The 22595-nt window shown below is 42.5% G+C and overlaps 1 protein-coding gene across 3 annotated transcripts in view; it reads right to left on the bottom strand.

Annotated features, from left to right (window-relative positions):
- Positions 1-22595, bottom strand: part of DLC1 (DLC1 Rho GTPase activating protein) — a 353596-nt gene that overhangs the window by 5955 nt on the left and 325046 nt on the right. For all 3 annotated transcript variants that reach the window (XM_081959778.1, XM_081959779.1, XM_081959780.1), the window contains 9 exons: positions 20381-20444; positions 15775-17189; positions 13858-14034; positions 9131-9290; positions 6849-7047; positions 5134-5347; positions 3487-3601; positions 2624-2842; positions 21-238 (listed from right to left, as the gene is read on the bottom strand). In XM_081959778.1, the coding sequence (XP_081815904.1) occupies positions 21-238; positions 2624-2842; positions 3487-3601; positions 5134-5347; positions 6849-7047; positions 9131-9290; positions 13858-14034; positions 15775-17189; positions 20381-20444 (2781 nt within the window). The remainder of the gene's footprint in view (positions 1-20; positions 239-2623; positions 2843-3486; positions 3602-5133; positions 5348-6848; positions 7048-9130; positions 9291-13857; positions 14035-15774; positions 17190-20380; positions 20445-22595) is intronic.

The following is a 22595-nucleotide window of genomic DNA, read 5'->3' as shown; positions in this document are numbered from 1 at the left end:
GATGCAGTCTGTACAGTTACCTGAGGATGACACAGTCCCTTGCTGGGTGCGGCGCCATATTGTTTTGTACAAATTGGTAAACGTCAGTCTGGCTATCCAAAGTCTCAATGACTTTAGCATCTAAAAGATCTTCATCCCAAAGATGCTGTTCTTTAACGATACGGTTTAATACTTCTTCAGGCGTCGCAGGGATTTCCACCACGGATTTCCATAGCCGTAGAGGTGGACCTTCACAAACCTGCAAGTACATTGTTGCTAAAGAGTTAATCGTCTTTATTACAACAGTCCTTCTCTTGAATAATCATTATTGACTAAATGGAACCACACTGATTCAAAATAAAAGATCAAAACACTTGTAACACTTATAGAATATGGCTGTTCTATATCACAATGAAAATTTTTGGTCAGCCAGTTTGGCAGAGAACGCAGTGCACAAAATGATATCCACAACAGCCTTATTTAGCAATGTTGAGAGAGAGAGAGAGAGAGAGAGAGAGAGAGAGAGAGAGAGAGAGATTGATTGATTATTGTATTTATGGATTAGAATATTTTATTTAGCCAAGTGTGATTAAATACACAAAAAATGTGTCTAAGGTGCAGAAGCTCTCGGTGTACATGCAAACCAACAGAATGATAATGAAGATGATGATAACAATAATAACAACAACAACAACAAGGGGTAGCAACCAAGTTAATAAGAAGGATAATGTTAATACTATACCCATATTACACGGGTAAATATACACAGACATTAGACAGCAGTGTAAGAATCAGATATTCAGAAGAGTAATGGTCCAAGGGAAAGAAATTGCCTCTGTGTCTAGTTGTTTTGGCCTGCAGTGCTTTGTAGCAAAAGGGAGAAGATGAAACAGTTTTTGTCCAGGATGTGAGGGTCTATAGATATTTCTCAGTTCTCCTTCTGACCCGTGCAACATACAGATCTTCAATGGAAGGCAGGCTGGTTGCAACTGCTTTTTCTGCAATCAGTTTGTTCCAGTCCTGTTTGGTTGATGTACCAAACCAGACTGTTATAGAAGTACAGGTGACAGACTCAACAATTCCTCTGTAAAACTGTATTAACAGCTCCTGTGGCAGTCTGGACTTCCTGAGAGGACCCAGAAAGAACATTCCTTGTTGTGCCTTTTTAATGATGGTTCTAATGTTAACTGTCAAGTCCTGGGAGATTATAGAACCTCAAAGATTGATGGACTCTACTGCTGATACTGTGCTGTCAAATGTGGTAAAGGTAAAGGTTCCCCTCGCACATATGTGCTAGTCGTTTCCGGCTCCAGGGGGTGGTGCTCATCTCCATTTCAAAGCCGAAGAGCCAGCGCTATCCGAAGACATCTCCGTGGTCATGTGGCCGGCATAACTAACACGGAACGCTGTTACCTTCCCACCAAAGGTGGTTCCTATTTTTCTACTTGCATTTTTTATGTGCTTTCGAACTGCTAGGTTGGCAGAAGCTGGGACAAGTGACGGGAGCTAGGGATTCGAACGACCTTTCTGATCGACAAGAGTCTTAGCCACTGGAGCCACTGCGTCCTCATTACTCATGTACTCATTACTGGGGTACTAGATGCAATTTTCCCTAGCCTCATCTGTTGCTTCCTACCTGTCAAAAAAACTGATTACACACCTACAAACATGAGCAGATACAGTAAGCTAGATCAATTTAGAAAATTTCTGGAATGATGCTATTGAACGCTGAGCTAAAGTCCACAAAAAGGGGCCTGTGCATAGGTCTCTGGAGATTCAAGATGTTGCAGAATATACTATAATGACATTATCGGCTGACTGAAGGGGTCTATCTGTGGATCTGAGATTTCAGGTGGGCAATCACTAGCCTCTCAAAGGTCTTCAAGAACGTGGATGTCAGAGCAACCAGTCTGTAGTCAGGGATGGGAGGTTTCTTAGGAACCTGGATGATGGTAGAGCGTTTAAAGCAAGAAGGGGTATAAATTGCCTCCAGTGATTTATTAAAAATCTGAGTAAACACGGGGACCAGCTGTTCAGCATGGGTTTCTATCAAGAATGTCTATGGAGATTCTTAGCCATCCAGGTCATGGTTGTCCCAAAGGTGCTTTTTCAAGGGACAACTGGACTTCCTTGTTTTTTCTTTGAAGATGTTTCACTTCTCATCAAGAAACTTGTTCAGCTGTGACTGGATGGTAGGGAATGGAAGGATTTCCATCAAGAAGGAATCACTCCAACTGGCCCTGGAGCTTTTCTGAAGTTTTGCCTATTAAACAGACCTTCCATATCTTTTTCCAGGATTACCAGAGGGATTGAGAAAGTTATAGGAGAATTGTCTACTGTTGGCTGTGTATTGGATTACTTTATACATGTAATATTTAAGTCGGTGGTTGACTCATGACAACTCCAAATCAAAATGTTAGGATTTGCTACAACCTTCATTTTTCATTCAGTTCTTCTAATAAAGGATGATGGAAAAGTCTTAAATAATACTCGCCATGTCAAAGAATACATGCATTATAGAAACATCTATGCATTATCTAAGATTACAGAAAGACAATGCATGAGATTGAAGGAATATTAACCATTTAAATTAAAATTTGTCTGTTAAAATTCTATGCATAAACACTAGAAATATGCACTGTACCTTTTTATAGGCAAGTTCTGCTGGTTCTGGGGTGGGACAACTGACCCAGCCCTTAAATTTATCCTTTATTTCTTTGAAAAAATCATCCATACAATCCTGGATATAAGAATGATAACTGGCAGACTCCGAGTTGTTAGTTTGTCCCAAGTCCTCAAAGCTGAGAGGTCTAAGATCTTGTTCTGTATAAGAATTCCGACATCTGCTCATTTCTTCTGGGATCTAAGAGTCAGGAAATGAATAAAACAGGGAATAAATCGTTAGAGGTTCAGATGATGAGCCAACATTTGCATTGTTTTCTTTGTTCTGAAAGTGGCTATAAATAATTTTGTAGCATTTTAGTGGTAGCAGGCTCATACCTAATCTCCCCAGAAATATTATGTGGTTCTACCATTATTGAAGTGCACGCACCCAAACACAAACCCACATACACAGATATACCCTGTTTCCATGAAAATAAGAACCTCCCTGGATAAGTTCAATCAGGCTTTTGAGTGCATGTGCTAAAATAAGACTTCCCCCGAAAATAATCCCTTCCTGAAAATATTGCAACGCAGCAGCAGCCATTAGGTGACCACGCTCACCACCTCCTGCACCTCAAAAATAATAAGACCTCCCCGAAAATAAGGCCAAGCACTTATTTCAGGGGGGGGAGGGGAGAAAATAAGACCGTGTCTTATTTTTGGGGAAGCACAGTACACCCCCCCCACACACACACACACAAGCCACAAAGTAATTTTTAAATGGGAGTAGTGTAGATTATGGGTAGCAGCCAAAAAAAACCCATTAGGTGCCAATGACAAAGATACAACCTTTACAGAATACTAGTTCAAGATGTTAAAATGAGCAAACAGACAAATATTCACCTGGAAAAGCTTCTTACACTCAGCAATCATGTGGCCTAAGCCTTGAGTTGCAGCCAAATTCTCATTTAGATCTTTCTGATCCGGTTTGCCCAAGCTCTGTTTCCTCTGCATTACCCTATCAATGAATGAACAAGACTAATCAATAAAAGTAGATCAGCACGCATGAACGGTCTGGCCTGTAAATGAATAATTAAAGCAAAAGGTGGGGCCTGCATCTAAAACCTATTTTTATATTTGATTTTCTGCATCTAAGTGTATTTATTTTCAGCTTCTGTCATGGATTTCTACTTGTCATGGGTAGTATAATTGATGGAAATGACCCTGATTAATGTTCTCATAATCCACATCTATATGTACTGAAATAGAAGTAAGCCCCATTGGTCTCCTTTGCAATCTTAGGCTGAAATTAAAAACCCACCTACAAGGGGAAACCACCACTCAAGACAATGAGACTTCCTTCAAAAGCCTTTATTCATCGGACTGTATTGTTCATATCAATGAAATATCAATGTAGACTGGATAACCATTTGACTGCGATGGAATAAGTCTCCTATCTTGAACAGGGGGCTGGACTAGAAGACCTCTGAGGTCCCGTCCAGCCCTAGGATTCTAAAACCTTCACATACAGATGCTGAGACCTAGTTAGTTGCGGGATCGTATTCTGCCCCATACATCCCTGCGACCCATCCGCTCGCACAGAGAGGGACTTCTCCAGGTGCCGTCCACCAGACTTCTCCAGGTGCCGTCCACCAGTGCCGAGGGGCGGCGCCTAGGAGCAGACCCTTCTCTGTGGCGGGCCCAGCCCTGTGGAATGACCTCCCTCCGGATATTAGGACCACCACTGACCTCCGCTCCTTCCGTGTAAAGCTCAAGACCCACCTATTCCAAATAGCTGGCCTGGCTCAACCATAACTTCATATCGCTCCTGACGGGTTTTTAATTCTGTAATTTTATTTAATGGGATTTTAAATTGTGTTTTTAATTGTTTTCACTCATCAGTCTACCTCCTCCATGCACATGTATATGTCTTTGTTCCTATGTATGTTTGTCTTTATCTGTATTTTATTTGTTTTGATTGTACGCCGCCCCGAGTCCTTCGGGAGAGGGTTGCGGCTAACAAATAAAATTATATATTATATATATATATATATTTCTTTGGCAAAATAACTGAGAGATGACATGTGGGCACGATAACATGCAACGCTCAGTCTCTGAAATTGGTGGTTTATAAATCATAGCCCTACATATACAAAACCAATATCTATATCTTGCTGAGTGGGCAAGGCCATGGTGGTGTGGCCTAGTTGGCCTCCTGCACCACGTTGGGGAGGGGGTGCTTTTCGCCCTCCCCAGGTTCCGGAGGCTTTCCTTGAGCCTCTGGGAGGGCGAAAACTGCTTTCCCTGGGCTCCAGAGGCCCCCCGGAGGCCAGAAACAGGGCAGTTTCTGGACTTCCGGTAGGCCCGTTTCCCCCCCTCCGTGCTTACAAGGCATGATGAACAGGCCGCGTGGAGACTCCTGGGAGGGTGGGGAGGGGTGGGTGTGGCCAGCCAGGGGTGGCATTTGGGGGTTCACCAAACTGGGCAGAATCCTAGCTAGATGATCGCCCGAACCCCTGCGAACCCCCAGTCACCACTTTGGAGACTCACCTTGGAGAAGAATTTTCTCTTTTAAGGGTATTCAGGTGAAAAAGAGAAGGTGCCAAACACACTGCCAAGTTTGTTGGCGTCATCTGGTTTTCCTTCACAGCAGCTGTGACGTCACTCAGAAAATACAGAAGAATCTGTAAGACTTCTCTGTTCTCGTCTGGTAGAAGCATAATGGCCGCCTTGATTGCCTGGAGGCGCTGGTCTTTTGGCACATCTGCACAAAATTAGAAGTCTTCTCATCAACTCACTGATTTTCCACCCATGCAGCATGAATGCATCCCAAAGCAAACTCTTAAACTTTTGGCTATTTTTGACTTTACTCTGAAGCAATTTCCTTTAGAGTGCTGCATACCATTCATGGTAAATGAAAGAATGTTCTTTTTTGTGTGTTTTTTTGGTCAACAGCATAACTGCCCTCAGGTATTTCCTGCTTAGCGAGAGACTCAAGGGTAAAACAAAGCCCTGAATATGCCAGAGTTAAATTTAGAATTTAATTTGGAGAGCAGCAGAACGGCTAAAAAAAGGGCTTTTACAAATTAAGATTGCTCAGTTTATGAACCAGGCGAAGCAACAGATACTTTATCGTTAAATTCCATCGACACGAACTGAAATAAAGACACGCCAGTGAAGCATATTCCTCAAGTGGAAAGCCAGTTAAAATAAGTAACCCTTAAACTATTCCTGATTTGACCCCACAAAATATCCAGGCTGTGTTTCAACAAACAGATGAAGTATGACAGAGCAAAGAATAGAATCCGTAGTTGTAGAGATGACCATCACACAATGCTTTGGTTACAGGGCACAACAAATACTCTATACCAACTTTAAGATTGGCAATTTTAAGACACGTGGCTGGCTGAGGAATTCTGGGAGTTGAAGTCCACAAGTCTTAAAGTTGCCAAGGTTGGAGACCCGTGCTCTGTGCTACACTGCTAAGACACTGAGCTTGTCGATCAGAAAGGTCAGCAGTTCGGCGGTTCGAATCCCTAGTGCCACATAACGGAATGAGCTCCCATTACTTGTCCCAGCTTCTGCCAACCTAGCAGTTCGAAAGCATGTAAAAATGCAAGTAGAAAAATAGGAACCACCTTTGGTGGGAAGGTAACAGTGTTCCGTGGGCCTTCGGCATTTAGTCATGCTGGCCGCATGACCACGGAGATGTCTTTGGACAGTGCTGGCTCTTTGGCTTTGAAAATGAAATGAGCACTGCCCCCTAGAGTCAGGAATGACTACCACATATGTGTGAGGAGAACCTTTACCTTACTGTCCAAAATTTGATAAAAGGGAACAAGGTTGGAAGAAAAGCTGATATATTTTGGTACACTTCGGTACACTAAAAGAAAGATAGTCACAAACTACCGTATTAAGGTCTTCTTGGAGGTGGGAAATTCTTACAGAGGGGAACATAAATCCACAGAAAGGTAGATTCTGGAAATGATAATGCCTCCATCAATCAATGGATTAAAGCTCAGCTCTCTATTAAAAACAGCAGCACTGGCTGACCTTATCTGGACTTATTCATTTATCACATGTGTACAGTTGCCCATCTCACCTAGTGACTCTGGGCAATGTATATAATCAAACAAAATGCATATAAGAAAGACGCATAAAAACCAATACAACTACAACTTACATTAAAAATAATTCCTCTGTCTGGGTCAGAGGAAAAGCTGAGTATTTGGGAATGACTGAAACTCTGAACACGAGTGACTTACACTGGTAGATCTGTAAGAATGTCTCTGAAAGCTTGTTGGTCATGAGAGGTTCTGACAGGTTGCGGAAATACTGTTTGAGCATGTCAGCCACATCATAAGCAGACTGGCCTTCATAATTCACTTTGCCTATTGCATTCTCATTCATTTGTCGTAAGGCTTGGATTCTTGACTTGACTCCAGATTTTCGGAAAAGGCCAACCTGTGCGACAAAAGGAAAGCGTTTGTGTTACACAAAACAGGAAGCTGTTACCCATAACACTTTTACCTGTGGCACTGGGATTAAATTCAAGATCCGATTTTGGTAAGTAAATAATTGGGTGAACACGAATGACACTAAGCTGCCCCCTCCCCGGCAATCAAACCCAACCCTGATGCGGCCCTCAACGAAATCAAGTTTGACACCCCCGGCCTAGAGATTGATATTTGGACATAGATCTTTTCAACATAATTTAGAATAGAACTGGAAGGGACATTGGAGTCCAGCTCAAGCAGGAGAGTCTATACCAGTGATGGCGAACCTTTTTTGGCTCGCGTGCCACAAGTGGGGGGAGCGCAGGGGGGTCGAGTGCGGGCGTGCTGCACCCATAATGCAACGCGCGACCCCCCCAGTGCGCATGTGCGCACCACGCGCGACCCCCCCCATTTTTACATGGTTTTTTTGCCCTCCCCAGGCTCCAGGGGCTTTATAGGAGCCTGGGGAGGGCGAAAAGAGCCTCCCCCGACCCCCCGGAGGCCCTCCGGAGGCTTCAGGGACCGTCCGGAGGCTTCTCTGAAGCCTTCGGAGCGCTTAAAACCACCCTCCGAGCAAACCGGAAGTGACTTCCGGGTTGCTCAGAGGGTCGTTTTAAGCGCTCCGAAGGCATCAGGGAAGCCTCGGACGGTCCCTGAAGCCTTCGGAACGCTTAAAACCACCCTCCAAGCAACCCGGAAGTCACTTCCGGTTTGCTCGGAGGGTGGTTTTAAGCATTCCAAAGGCTTCAGGGACGGTCCCTGAAGCCTCCGGGGGGGCGGGGGGGGCCTCTTTTCACCCTCCCCAGGCTCCTTTAAAGCCTCTGGATCCTGGGGAAGGCGAAAATAGCTTTTAAAAAGGTGAACTCGCGTGCCCTGACAAATGGCGTGCCATAGGTTCGCCATCACGGGTCTATACTATGTCAGGTAAATGACTGTCTAGTCTCTTCTTAAAAACCTCCAGTGATGCAACCCCCACGATTTATGGAGGCAAGCTGTTCCACTGGTTAATTGTCCTCACTGTTAGGAAGCTTCTCCTTAATTCCAGGTTGCTTCTCTCCTTGATTAGCTTCCATCTTCTTCCCTCTGGTGCTTTGTAGAATAGATCGACTCCCCCCCCCTTTTTATGGCAGCCACCTGAAAATACTGGAATACTGCTAATTCTTCTTTTCTTTAGACTAGCCAGACCCAAATCCTGCAGGCGTTCTTTTTGTGTTTTAGTCTCCAGGCCTTTCATCATCTAAGTTGTTCTTCTCTGAAGTTTTTCCAGTTTCAACATCTTTTTTATAGTTGGTTTTATAGTATAATACTTGGGGGGAGGGGGATGGGAAATGACTACAATCTAATCATAAATATATTCACTTAACTATCTATTCCAGTGATGGCGAACCTATGGCACGCGTGCCACAAGTGGCACGCGGAGCCATTTGCCAGGGCACGCGAGGCGCTGCCCTGTCAGCTGGCCAGCGCGAGTTCACCTTTTTAAAAGTCATTTTTCGCCTTCCCCAGGCTCCGGAAGCTTCCCTGACGCCTTCGGAGGGTAGTTTTAAGCGTTCTGAAGGCTTCAGGGACCGTCCGGAGGCTTCCCTGACGCCTTTGGAGCGCTTTAAACAACCCTCCGAGCAAACCGGAAGTCACTTCCGGTTTGCTCGGAGGGTGGTTTTAAGCGTTCCGAAGGCTTCAGGGAAGCCTCCGGATGGTCCCTGAAGCCTCCGGAGGGCCTCCGGGGGGCGGGGGAGGCTCTTTTCGCCCTCCCCAGGCTCCTATAAAGCCTCTGGGCGAAAAAAGCATGTAAAAATGGGGGAGTGTCGCGTGTTGTGCGTGCATGCGCACGGGGGGGGGGGTCGCGCGTTGCATTATGGGTGCGGCACGCCTACACACGACCCCCCTGCGCTCCCCCCACTTGTGGCACGCGAGCCAAAAAAGGTTCGCCATCGCTGATCTATTCTATTAGAGTAACTTAAACAATGCAACCTCAGCACTTGCAGACAACGGGAAATGAACATCTCTATCAGTAGAAGACCCCAATCCTAGACCAATGCAAAGACACTCACCTGATCCAAACAGTTGTTACGAAGGTATCTCATAGCTTGCTGTATGTTCTGCGGAAGAGGTTGTCCGGTACGTTGGACATTAACTATTAGGGGAACGCCAAACACATTTCGGTCTTTATAATCTGGGACTTTTATCCTTTTCATAAACTTTGGCACAGCCCTGTGGAAGATCAGAAGGAATCTCATAAACAAACTTTTGTCTTTATAGTCATCTGTGTTGCTTCTCTCAAATATGCCCCATATGGTTCTGTTTCCAACTCTTTGGCTGTGTGTTAAAAAATATTTCACATGACTGAAAATAGCAGCATAGAAAATCCGATAATGCAATGAAATTTGCAATAATTCTGCAATGTTAAGAAAAAGACATAGGGGGGAAAACCCCTTAAAAATAAGTGTAAATAATAGGGAGAAGAGCCATTAAGTTTTTAAATATTTTCACAAGTATGGTTGAAGAAAATGCTTTATTACTGCAGGTAGTCCTTGACTTACAATAGTTCATTTAGTGACCGCTCAAAGTTACAATGGCATCAAAACAGGTGACTTATGACTGCTTTTCAAACTTGCGACCATTTTAGTGTCCTCATGGTCACTTGATAAAAATTCAGATACTTGGCAACTGACTCACATTTATGACCCTTGTAGGGTCCTCAGGTCATGGGATCTCCTTTTGTGACCTTCTGACAAGCAAAGTCAATGGGAAAACCAGGTTCACTTAACAACTGTGTTACTAATTTAAGGACTGCAAGGATTCACTTAACAACTGTGGTAAGGGAGATTGTAAAAATGGGGCAAAATTCACTTAACACATGTTTCACTTTGCAACTAAAATTTGGGGCTCAATTGTGGTCATCAGTGCTGTTATTGTTGTTGTTATCTTATAATGTGTTAGTAATCTACACATAGATTAACAGTTAAGATGGATGGAAACTTAATAATTCAAACCAGCATCTAAGAATATAAACAAGCATGATGGTTTTGTTTAAAATTAGGATATTGAGGTCCCATGAATGCAATATTTCCAGATACTGTGGGAAACCTTTAGGTATTACTTCAAAGTCTTCTATCATCATCATCATGCAATCTAGAGTTAGATTCACAGTCTAAGACTTAGGTAGAAATTATTATTACAAGTAGTCCTTGACTTACAACAGTTCATTTACTGAGTGTTTAAAAGTAACAGAGTTGGAAGGGACCTTGAAGGTCATTTAGTCCAACCCCCTGCTCACGGAGACCTATGCTAGGGATTTGAACTGACAAGCTCAGTGTTTTAGCCACTGAGCCACCTAGCAAGGCTACTTGAAGGTGTTTGAAGTTACAACTGCACTTATGGCCATTTTTTTCACACTTATGACTGATGCAACATCCCCATGGTCATGTGATTTACATTCTGGTGCATGACAACTGATTCATATTTATGACAGTGGCACTGTCCCGAGGTCACGTTGATCCCGTGTTGCGACCTTCGGACCAGCAAAGTTAAAGAGGAAGCTGGATTCATTTAACAACCGTGTTATTAAATTTAACAATTGCAGTGATTCGCTTAACAAATGTGGCAAGGAAGGTGTTTAAATTGGGCAAAACTCACTTAACAAATTTCTCACTTTACCAACATAAATTCTGGGCTCAATTGTGATCGTACGTTTGAGGACTGTCTGTATTTGCAACAAGGATTTGGGGGGGGGGATCTGCATTTCCACAATATTTTAATATTAGCCACACACTAGCAATAGAAACTTTGCAACAACTGGAGAGTCAGCCCTTTCTTAATTTGTTTTCAAAAATTCAGCAGCCGAGTCTTGAAGCAAGCAAGCGAATGCACTCCTTGTTTGCATCATCCCCGTTGGAACTAAAGCTGTTGCATTTTCCATGACTCGACTGTCTTTCCTTTGAAATCCATCCATTCACTTAGGAAATCATTTCCTACCGGCATGCCAGTATCAGTACAGATATTGTTTTTTTTTAAAGAAAAAAACAAAACAAAATCCATTTCGAATTTTGGGGCCACACCAGTACAAATTAGCTGCTCACATTTAAAAAAAAATAGTCTTAAGAGCTTAGCAGAGAATAAATCAATGAATATATGTAGTAGTAATTGCTTAGTTAATCTTCCAGGTCAATAGGTAGAGGAGAAAACGAGGGTGGCCGTGACAGCACAAATAAGAATCAAAACACAGATCTAGCAGTCAATGACCCTTTATAATCTTGCTTGTTCAGGACTCTTGAGAGAAGATGGACAAGTGAACAATGAACTTTTTGTGTACTAAACGGTTTGCTTTAGAAAGCCCCTCAAACATGTTCTACCACCCACCAGCTTGTGTCACAGCAGGAAATTGATGTAATACATGGGTGTTTGCCAGAAATAAACTTCATTTCGACAAATGGCCTTTTCAGACACAGCTCCCACTCGACCTCCCTCCCTCCCTCCTCCACCTCTTCCTTTCTAACCACCTCTTCTTACCCACTTGGGTAAAAAGGCTTTTCCGGTCGCTTTCAACTATCCAATATATCACAGCCCTGCTATTTTACTTAAAATCATTTAGGAATTTTTAGTGCAGAGCAACCCAAAGCTTTCATGGACACGGCAGACCTGGGGATGTCAACAGCCAAAAGAAACTCAAACTCAATAATGGCATGATTATTTTTAGGTCTATGAATGACTAGTTCACATGTGAGCGCCCTGCCTCATTTATATTACCACAGTTTGAAAGAGTGTTATTGATACTAGCCTATGCATTAGCTTTCATTTTGTTAAAATACACAGGGGTGGAATGCGACGGAAAATGAAACAGACGCACATTACGACGCCCGCCGAGAATCTCAAGCATGCAAACTGCTCAACGCTTATTTCGGTCGTTCAGGACAAACAACTTCTGCATTTAGCACAGGTTCTCATAATAACAGCATTTGAATAGGAAGAGCGTTGATGATGGACTTAAAATGCTCAGTCCTAGACAAAAGTGGGGGAGGGGAGGAGAAGGGGTCGGCCAGATGTTGAAGTAGCAATTAAATTGGATAATCCTTTGCAAAAATCCTTTGTACTTTTTGGGTGCTGCAAATGGAAATTATGAAGTGGATCGTACTATTTAGCCAATGGAAATAAATGTTTGTATATTCTAATGTAACCCTTAAGGCCCGGTAAAGGTAAAAGTTCCCCTTGCACATATGTGCTAGTCGTTCCCGACTCTAGGGGGCGGTGCTCATCTCCGTTTCAAAGCCGAAGAGCCAGCGCTGTCCGAAGACGTCTCCGTGTCATGTGGCCGGCATGACTAAATGCCAAAGGCACATGGAATGCTGTTATCTTCCCATCAAGGGTGATTCCTATTTTTTCTACTTGCATTTTTACATGCTTTCGAACTGCGAGGTTGGCAGAAGCTGGGACAAGTAAAGGGAGATCACTCCATTACACGGCGCTAGGGATTCAAACCGCTGAACTGCCGACCTTCTGATCGACAAGTTCAGTGTCTTAGCCACTGAGCCGCGCCAGGTAGCGTCTGTCAAATGTTCTGGATTTTATCCAATTTTCATGACCCTTGATAAAAGATTTGGGATTAGCAAATAAAATATCTAGAGAGCATCAGCATGTCCATACCTGTTTTAAGGTAATGATCATGCATTTATCAGCAACTTGGAATTTCCAATAGGATACAGAGGGATTTATTAACAACTGATACCCTTCAGTTGTGAAATTCTTTCCTTTAGGTATTTAAAAAAACAATACTTACCGTATTTTCGGAGTATAAGGCACACCTTTCCCCCCCTAAAAGAGGGTGAAAATTTGGCTGCGTCTTATACCCCAAATGTAGCCCCACCCACCCACTGGCCCCCAGCCTTTGGCCTCTGCCTCCCAGCAATTTACCACTTTGCAGCAAACAGGGCTTGCGGAGGCCTCAATAAGTTATAGCAATCCCTGCAGCCTCCAACAGCTGATGATCGGGAGAAACTGAAAGTGAAACTAGCTGTTTGCTCCACATAGCAAATTGCTGGGAAGCAGATTTTTTTTCTTGTGCTAATTAGGCTGTTTGATGTTTGCTGCAAGGAGGTAAGTCAACAACTATAAATGCCTATAGAATATTCAAATTATTAGACTTATTTTTTAAAGACTGCTTTATTAGTGTTCTAGACAACTTAACAAAATGAAGAAGCTTTTTAAAATAAATGCTTGATCTGAAGAGGCCTAGTGCTATTGTTTTAAAAAGTGCTATTCCTTTAAATAGCAGAGAATAAGTATACTTCCAGAAAGCACATTTTAACAGCATCTGTACAAGTATAGTCTGAAATATAACACTACAAACAGTGTATATTATCTGTACTGTTTGTTGCAAGGAGACAAATTGCTGGGAGGCAGAGGCAGATATTTTCCCCTTGTTTTCCTCTCCAAAATCTAGGTGCGTTGTATACTTCGGAGCGTCTTATACTGTGAAAAATACAGTCTCCTTCAGAGTCAATGCACATCCCCATTTTAAAAAAAGCCAGTTGGGTTGGATAGGAATCCAGACTCAAGAATTAAAAGTAGGTCCTATTATTTATACACCGCCCCAAGTAGGTCCTATTATTTATACACCGCCCCGAGTAAAAATAGGACCTAAAAGTAGGTCCTATTATTTATACACCGCCCCGAGTCCCTGCGGGGAGAGGGGGGTGGTATATAAATTTAATAAAACTCAAACTCAAACATTTGTGGGTTCTGACTAGGCACAGGTTTGCTAGAGATGCACACAGTTCCTTACCAGCTGAAGCCGTGTTTGTTGGAAGGTGTGTATTTCTCCAAGAGTGCAGTTAATTTCAGGAGGGAATACTTCTGCAGTAAGTTCATCTGTGCAACGGACTGACAGTCGATCTGTAAGGCAACTGAACTTAAGCTGGGTCGATGGGAACTCTGAAAGCTATGCCACCTCATTCTGTGCCTTCAAAAAAGAAAGAAACAACACTCAATCATTGAGAACCACAACATATGGAAAGCCAAAGCAACTGCGGGATTTGGAATTGTATCCCAATACAGGTAGTCCTCGACTTATTAAGTTACAACGGCATTGAAAAAGTGACTTATGACTGTTTAACAATTATGACCTTTGCAGAGACCCTGTGATAAAAATTCAGATGCTTGGCAAGTGGTTCATATTTATGACGGTTGCAGGGCTCATGGGATCCCCTTTTTGCAACCTTTCGACAAGCATAGTCAAGGGGAAAGCCAGATTCACTTAACAACTGGATTACTAACTTATCGATTGTAGTGATACACTTAACAACTATGGCAAGAAAGGTCGTAAAATGGGGCAAAACTCACTTAACACGTCTCACTTAGCAAGAGAAATGTTGGGCTCAGTTGTGGTCATAAGTCAAGGACTATCTGCATAGACTTGCCCGTGGGAACTATTAAGCAATCTTGCTTCAGAATCTCAGGTTTCTATGATATTAATTTTTGTAATCTATTTGTGCAGATTGTATGGTACTAGAGTATGTTTGAATTGTCAAATGTTTGAATATTTATTGTATTTACCGTTTATACTGTAAGAATTTTATCCAGACTGACCCCATTGAAAGTGTGCATGTTGATAAACCAAATATAGAAAATTTAAATTTGGTTGTTTACTTGAACACAAACATCTGAACAAAGAATTCATGGATCTTGGATCAAACTTTTCTCAAAGGATTTCGTAATAAAATGACACAGTGGAGGAAGAGAGCTATCTAGACACTTCTAACATGGCAATGAACATGGCATAATTTAAGTCTCCTTGTGTTCAGTGTTTCTCAGATAATCCATGATTCAAGAACTTAGAAAAAAATATTTTGGCATTTAACGATAACACAATCAGCAATATTAGCCAACCATATCACCATACTTGGATGATTTAACTATTCTTATTCTATGGAAGGCAATTAAGAATTATTTTGTGTCACTCCTACCGCAGTATCTGCTCATCTCTTTTTATAGAGTAAGTTCTAGCGTAAAGAAAGGCAATTAATTTCTATATAGCGTCTGCAACATAATTGCCAAGTACAAAAATCTTGTTGTCTAGAAAAATAAGAGTTTGATTATCTTAGAAAAATCAAACGTAAGAATATATTGCACTATCCTTTATCAAGCCAAAAATATTCTGATGTGAACCATTTCCAACCCAGTGGATGGCTGCTGGCTGCATCAATCTGTAGGTTTTCATGAATATGCCTACAGTATTTATCTTCTATTTGGAGAACATTAATACTGAAAACGTTTCTTGATGCCTCCAATCACTGCATATTTTAAAACTACGTTTGGAAGGCATCTCTCCCAGAAGAAACAAGGAGGAACAAGCAGATTTCATTGCATTGTTTCAAATTACTCTTTTCCCTGCCTGGTCTGTTTATTTAGTAGATATGAAAGGTATTTTAAATTTACTTTTCATTTCATAAAGTCCTGAAGTTTCCTTCAAACCATCTCGAGAGTTATGCATGACAGGCTGACCTAAGTTGATTCTTGACCTTGAACTTTTCTACCTTCCGGTATAAAAGGCAGGATAATAACTTTTCTATGCCCAACACCCACATCTGATTATAATAAAGCTGAATATATATATATATATATTTGCCCATATGAATAAACAAATATGTACTTCACTTTCATGCGTGCTACTCTTCTTAGACTAAAATCTGTGTCCACTGACCTGTTGGAGCGCGTCAGTGATGCCCCCACCCCAGAATCCCTTCTCTCCTGGATTCCTACAGCCTCCTCCGTTTCATTCAGTGAATTTCCCGTGCTGTCCAGATCACTAGGTATGGTCCTGTCATTGTCCACATCTAGCAGGATTTGCTTGGGAGACGAAGGGCATGGAGAAATGGAGTCCAAAGCTGAATCAGAGTCCCCTTCATCAGAAAATTTCTCTGACCACTGGTTCACAATTTTCTGCATGCCTTTGACGTGATATAGGATGTCGTCGAGTTCAGGAAAGAGGTCCTCATTCTCCAGATCAGCCAGATTTCCTGTGCTGGAATACAATATGGAACCCGGCACGTTGTCATAAATGCTGAGCCGACTGCAGACCGAACTGGAGGAGTTGCGTCTCCTTCCTAGGCTCATCTCTTTGGAGCTGTCAGAACTGTTTTCACGCCGGAGAGAAAGATGTCCGTGTCCATGGAAGCTTCCCGTTCTCCAGTTCACTGGGCTACTCTTTGGTGGAGCAAAATTGCCATTGGAGAGGGCTTTGGGAAACGTTCCAGGCTTGTGGTCTTCAGGGATGAAGAAGACCGTATCTTCTGCAAAGCTATCCCTGTTTTTAAAGTTCTGTTCCATGACATCATTAAATGTCGATTGGTTGAAAGGATCAAAGCCTTCCAGGTACATCCCCACCCGCTTATTGTAGGCGCCCAGGCTACGTGTCCTTGTGATGGGGCTGGGAGTGCTAACCGCACTGCTCGTCTCTGACTGGCTGCTGCTACTGCTGGTCTGCGTGGAATTCGAAACGCTTCTTTTGCGGACCATGGGGAAATTGATGTGATTGCCGTTGAGGGTAGAGATCTCCACGCAATTGAGTTGCTTGAGTTTCTCTTCACCCAGACCTTCTTGCAAAATCGGACTGCTGATGATCAGGCCAAGTTTTGAAGGAGTTTTACTTTTCCCGTGATGGGAGCCTTTGATTTTTAGGCTTTCCATCCTCTTTAGCAGGCTTCTTGTTTTGGATTTGGTGTTCTTCTCATTGGCTTTCACACTGCAACCAAAACTCGATAAAACTTTGGTGGAGGGCAGGCTGCCCTCGTTTTCCACAAGCTTTCCCGAAGAGGTGATGCTAATGACCGAGTTTGTCCTGGTGGTGACTACGTCGCCCTGGGAGGTAGTTGGCTGGCTGTTGTTGCTGCTCATGCTGTGGATGGAAGTTACCTCGTGATGTTCGCTCTGCTCCATCAGCATGCTCTCATGACTGGTCGCATTGCTAAGATGAGCCACTTCCGGGGATATGGAATTCATATCGAACTTTGGAGGGAAAATGTTAAATTCTTCCAGTCTGGACCACCTCTTGCTCTCTCGCTGGAACATCCACTTTCCACTGATTGCACAAGGCTCATCTTCATCTGAATCTTCACTCTGCAACGAAACAGGGTACCATGAATAAGCTCAATCGTTTGCTAAGGGATTGCAACTGGCATGACTGAACTAAGTGAGAATTCTAGGAACTGGTTTGGCTACAACATTAGGTATACATTTGTTCTCGTGGATCCTCTACTTTCTTGCAAATCAACTTGGCTAAGAACTAAGGGGATTCATTTAGTTTCACTCCACGAAGCATTACTGCACATTCATTCCCATGTTCCACTCATCGCATCATAAGTCCACCAAGTGGGTGGTTGATTATGTATTTCAGTTTTTTAAAAAAGTTATCCATGTGGTATTATAAAGGTCACAATGTCACTGACTCTCAGCCCTTTGAGAACAATTTAAAGTGCTGATCATTATCTATAAAACACTAAAGTTCTTAGAATCTGGGTGTGCCTAACCACACAAACCTGCCACAAAATTCTTCCATTCCCATCCCTGCTTGAAGCCAGGACTTTCCAGATGGAGAAATATCTGAAATGTCTTTCTAGAAATCTTCATCGGACACTACCCTCCCCTATATGAACTCCAGGTTAACTAATGACTACTGTAACAAGAACCGGGTCCTGGGGGAAAAAAAGCATCCAGCTACTGGAACTAAATGCTTCTGCTAAGTATTAATAAGGCCCTTGGAATGTATCCTGCCGGTTTGTTTGAGTTTTATATGGATGTGTTTATTTCTGGTTTCTGACCTAGATACCTTAAGGGATGGCTGCCTGCTGTCCCTTCTTCCATATAATAGTAATTCTCACCTGTCAAGTAATCTGTATAGCATGCAGCACAACAACTTATATACAACCAATCTACTATAACCATATTCAGATCATTTTCAATAGGCTTTTGCCTTCATATTCTGTTCATCATCTGAGCTCCAATACTAATTTCTTTGATTGATAACTTATTAGATGTCAACAAAGTACTGAGATGAAGGGCAGAGATTCCTATCCTAGGTTCCTAACCTTGAGGATTTTAGGTGGTTGGACCAATGTGATTCCTTCCTTCCTTCCTTCCCTCCCTCCCTCCCTCCCTCCCTCCTGTAGGTGATTTTGTTGATATTAGAATTTCTTTGCTTTATAATCTAATGTTCCATTAGTCATATTGCATACTATTAATATCAGTGAAAAATTAGGACGTTTTACTTAACCAAATAAAGGCAACATTTCTGGAACCTTAGTTGCTATTGATAGTTTTTCTACATTGATTTACCACACTAGCAATCGCAATAGCAAACTTACAGTATATATCGCTCCATAATGCTTTACAGCCTCTTCTAACAGTTTACAGAGTCAGCTTATTGCCCCCAATAATCTTGGTCCTCATTTACCGATCTCAGAAGGATGGAAGGCTGAGTCAACCTTGAGCTGGTCAGAATCTCCTGGCAGTAGAGTTAGCCTGAAATCCTGCAATCTAATCGTTGTGCTGCCACTAGAATTATGAGATGATTGAATTGTAGCAGCTTAGCTCTTTGCTCATGTTGAAGGTCTGTCAAGTTTGCTAGTTTGGTCTAATGCTTAAAGCAGCAGGTTAGAAACCAGGAGACTCTGAGTTCAAGTCCCATCTTAGGTATGAAAGCTGACCGGGTGATTTTGGGCCAATCCTTCTATCAGTCCAACATACCTCACAGGGTTGTTGTTAAGGGGAAAATAGGAGGAGCATTTGGTATGTTTGCCACCTTGAGTTATTTAGTTATGAATGCAGGGGGAAAATCTTTTTTAAAAGTACGACTAATAAGACCAAAGAGGGATTTTTGAAGCTGAGACCTCGAAGCCTTTCCTTTCCCTATTTCACTTTTGTCTAGAGCAATACAAAATTGTGCTTTTCAAGCTTCACTTCGGATATTTAAAAGTATTTCATCGGATGCATTTGGAGAAACAGACACAGTATCCACATTACATTCTGGGCGCCCCCTCCCACGCCCAATTATTTATTTAGAGACTGAAAAAAAAAAGAGAGAGGAATTTAAAACATGACGATCTGATTGACTTTTAAATTAGAAAATTAAAGCACCACTTTTCTGAACTGATAAGCTTGGCTTTCCATTTGCATACGTTTTCCTAAGGGGTGGGAGGTGGGGAAGAGTTATGCGGATGGACAGGTCAGGCCTCTTCCTGAGGGCATCGCGTTATCCCCAGACCCTGAAAACGTGCCTGCTAAAACGTGTTGCTTCCATTGGCAGTACCTGTACTGTGACAACATCCGACATGCAAAAGGTATCGTCTTTGTTTCTAAATATTCTATTAATATTTAAAAAAATAAAAACCTGACCAAAGAAGTTGGTTTTGGCATGTGAACTTTAACTTTATATAAAAATAAAGAATAATAATGAATAAAGGCTTGAAGGAAATCTAATTGTCAGAGTGGTGCTTCCTCTAAACCAGGGGTGTCCAAACTTGGGAACTTTAAGACTTGTGGACTTCAACTCCCAGAATTCCCCAGCCAGCATGGCTGGCTGGGGAATTCTGGGAGTTGAAGTCCACAAGTCTTAAAGTTCCCAAGTTTGGACACCCCTGCTCTAAACAGAGACCAATTGTGCTTCTATGTCAGGGTTGTCAAACTCGATCTCACTGAGGGCCCCATCAGGGTTGTGTTTGACCTCAGGGGGAAGGGTTGGGGGGGGGGCACGGCAGGTATGGCCAGGGTGGTGTGGCCAGTTCGATGTCACTTGTGTTGGGGGCATCTGTGGTGGCCAAATGCCAAGGCAGGACTTCACTCAGACCCTCCTTCACTCTCATTATAATCTCTTTCCTTCCTTTTCTTTTTCCTTCCTTCTTTATTTTCCTTTCTCCTTCCTTCCCCTTTTTCCTTATTTTTCCTTCCTTGCCCTCTTCCCATCTTTTTCTTTCCTCTTTCCCTTTCTCCTCCTGTTCTTTCTTGCATGCTCAAGTGCCAAAGGGGAAATATTTTTCCTTTAGTTTTGCTAGCCCCCTGCCATTGAAAACAGAGCTGGAGGGGGAGGCTGTGCGAGCTCCGTTTTCTCTGGCAGAGGCACCACGGGCCGGTCCTTTGCTGTTTCTAGGGTGGCCCAGATCTAAGCACCCCGTGGGCCGGATCCGGCCCATGGGCCTTGAGTTTGACACCCTTGTTCTATGTCAATACACACAGAGATGACTTACAAGAGCATTTTCAGGATCACTCCCATCAACTCCGTACAACATTGCAATTGTTTTGTCAAATATACTTACCCGTTTCCTGTGTGGGCTGATTTCTAGTTTCATCATTGCACACTTGTTTAAAGTATTTAAACGCCTACGGAGAAAATAAAAAAACCAAACAAACAAGATTAATGGTAAATATTTTGTTCCGTGCCACCTGTTCTTCCAACTAAAGGATTACTGCAGAAGTTCTCGCTAAGGTTATTTACATAGAAACTAGGAAAAGAAGATCCCAAAAAACAACATTTCTGTTTAATGAACTCCATGCTACGTCAGCTGGATACCAGATTTGATGGAGTGGGTGGGACAGAGAGTCAAAAAACAGAAACATCCTTACTACATCATATGCCTTGTGAATCAAAGCCATAAAGGAGAAATTGTTCACCCAGAAGTCATTACACTGGAATAGCTTCAATACAGTCATACAAGGTTCTTGCTCCCATCGTGGAAAACTACTAGTGCCTTTCAGGGACAGAAAACTTGATATTCACGATGATAGTTAATTACTTCACAATAAACAACCTGCTTTCCTATAGTACTAAATGGAATTGAAAGAGAATGACAATGAATTTCAAGGCACATCAGGAATTATTACTACTATTTAACCAACAGAAAGCCAGTCCCCTGGGGTTTTTATTTACGCGAGCTATTCTATATCAAAAAGGGACTCGGTGGCTCAGTGGCTAAGATGCTGAGCTTGTCAATCAGAAAGGTTGGCAGTGTGGCGGTTCAAATCCCTAGTACTGCACAACGGAGTGAGCTCCCGTTACTTGCCCCAGCTTCTGCCACCTAACAGTTCAAAAGCACGTAAAAATACAAGTAGAAAAATAGGGACCACCTTTGGTGGGAAGGTAACAGCGTTCCATGCGCCTTTGGCATTTAGTTATGCCGGCCACATGACCATGGAGACATCTTTGGACAGCACTGGCTCTTTGGCTTTGAAATGGACATGAGCACTGCCTCCTGGACTTGGGAACGACTCGCACATATGTGAGAGGGGAACCTTTACCTTATTTTATATCATCACTCCATCACACGCAGAATACTACACAATTGATTTTACAGGGCCACAGATGCACCTATTCTGCACTATTTATTTTTAGGAACCTTTTTTTTTTCTTCACTTCAAGAAAGCTGGAGGGATACTAGATTCTGGAAGTAGTAGTAGTTGAGCAACCCCACACAATTGATAACCACACAATTCCGTATTTGGTTGTGTGTTTGACATGAATGATTTGCTGGATTGGACGCTGAATCATCAAGAAAATAAATATTTCCTAACAACCAAAGAATAGGTCCCTTGGTTAAGTGAACTCTCAAAATACCCAAAATCATAACTTATCACCAGTATGATTTTTATTTACATATTATGACTTGCTGGCAAGGCAAAGATACGATTTTTTTTTTCTGGGACATCACACAAAAAAGAAATACTTCCAATTAGCCCCAGTGTGGGTGGCACAGCTTTCATTGATCGTCCTATACCAATGATGGTTAACCTTTTTGGTGCCGAGTGACCAAAGCGGGCACACGTGCAAACCCCCAAAATGCAATGCAAGCGCCCGTCCATTTGTCCCGCCCCCAATGCATGCGCACATGTGTCCCCCCGCATACGTTTGCCCCCCCCACATGCGTGGTAAATCAGCTGGCCGGTGGGAGGCGCACATGCGTGGTGGAACTGGGCTGGGACAACGGCTGCCATGCCCGCAGAGAGGGCTCTGTGTCGCACAGGTTTGCTGTCACAATCCTATACCAACGAAACTCAAAAAGGAAAATTCATTTTCTAGACAAAAGGCATCCATATTGTTCTTTATATGTGTTATTACCTTTTCACTACAGCTCCAGGATACTTCTGCTAATTTGTCAAAAGAAAGGAAAACAAACCCATCAGACCTCCTCCTCCAAGGTTGGTCATTTTCTCATATTACCTTACAACACATATACAGCTGTATGTTTCTATCTCTGTGTTATCTCTGCATGTTGTAACTAGATACACTGCTGAGGTGTTTTTTTTTTTTAATCTAGAGTTGTTCATTGAAAGATATATTTCTGGGGATCTTAATTTAAAAGGTAGGATAAATATACATTCCATGTGTATATGAATGATATTATTTCCTACAGCAACTATTATACAAACACAGCTTATCTTAATTTTGATTTATTGAAAAAATGTAACCTGAAAAGAATAGTGTAGATTGGCTTTTTTTCTTCTTCCTAAACTAGAGTTAGATGAATCGCAGATTAG

Source organism: Natrix helvetica, assembly GCF_964273705.1.
Source record: "Natrix helvetica genome assembly, chromosome: 7".
Classification (NCBI taxonomy): Eukaryota; Metazoa; Chordata; class Lepidosauria; order Squamata; family Natricidae; genus Natrix; species Natrix helvetica.
The sequence above is the reverse complement of the archived record's forward strand: the minus strand, read 5'-3'. Positions and strand labels throughout refer to the sequence as shown.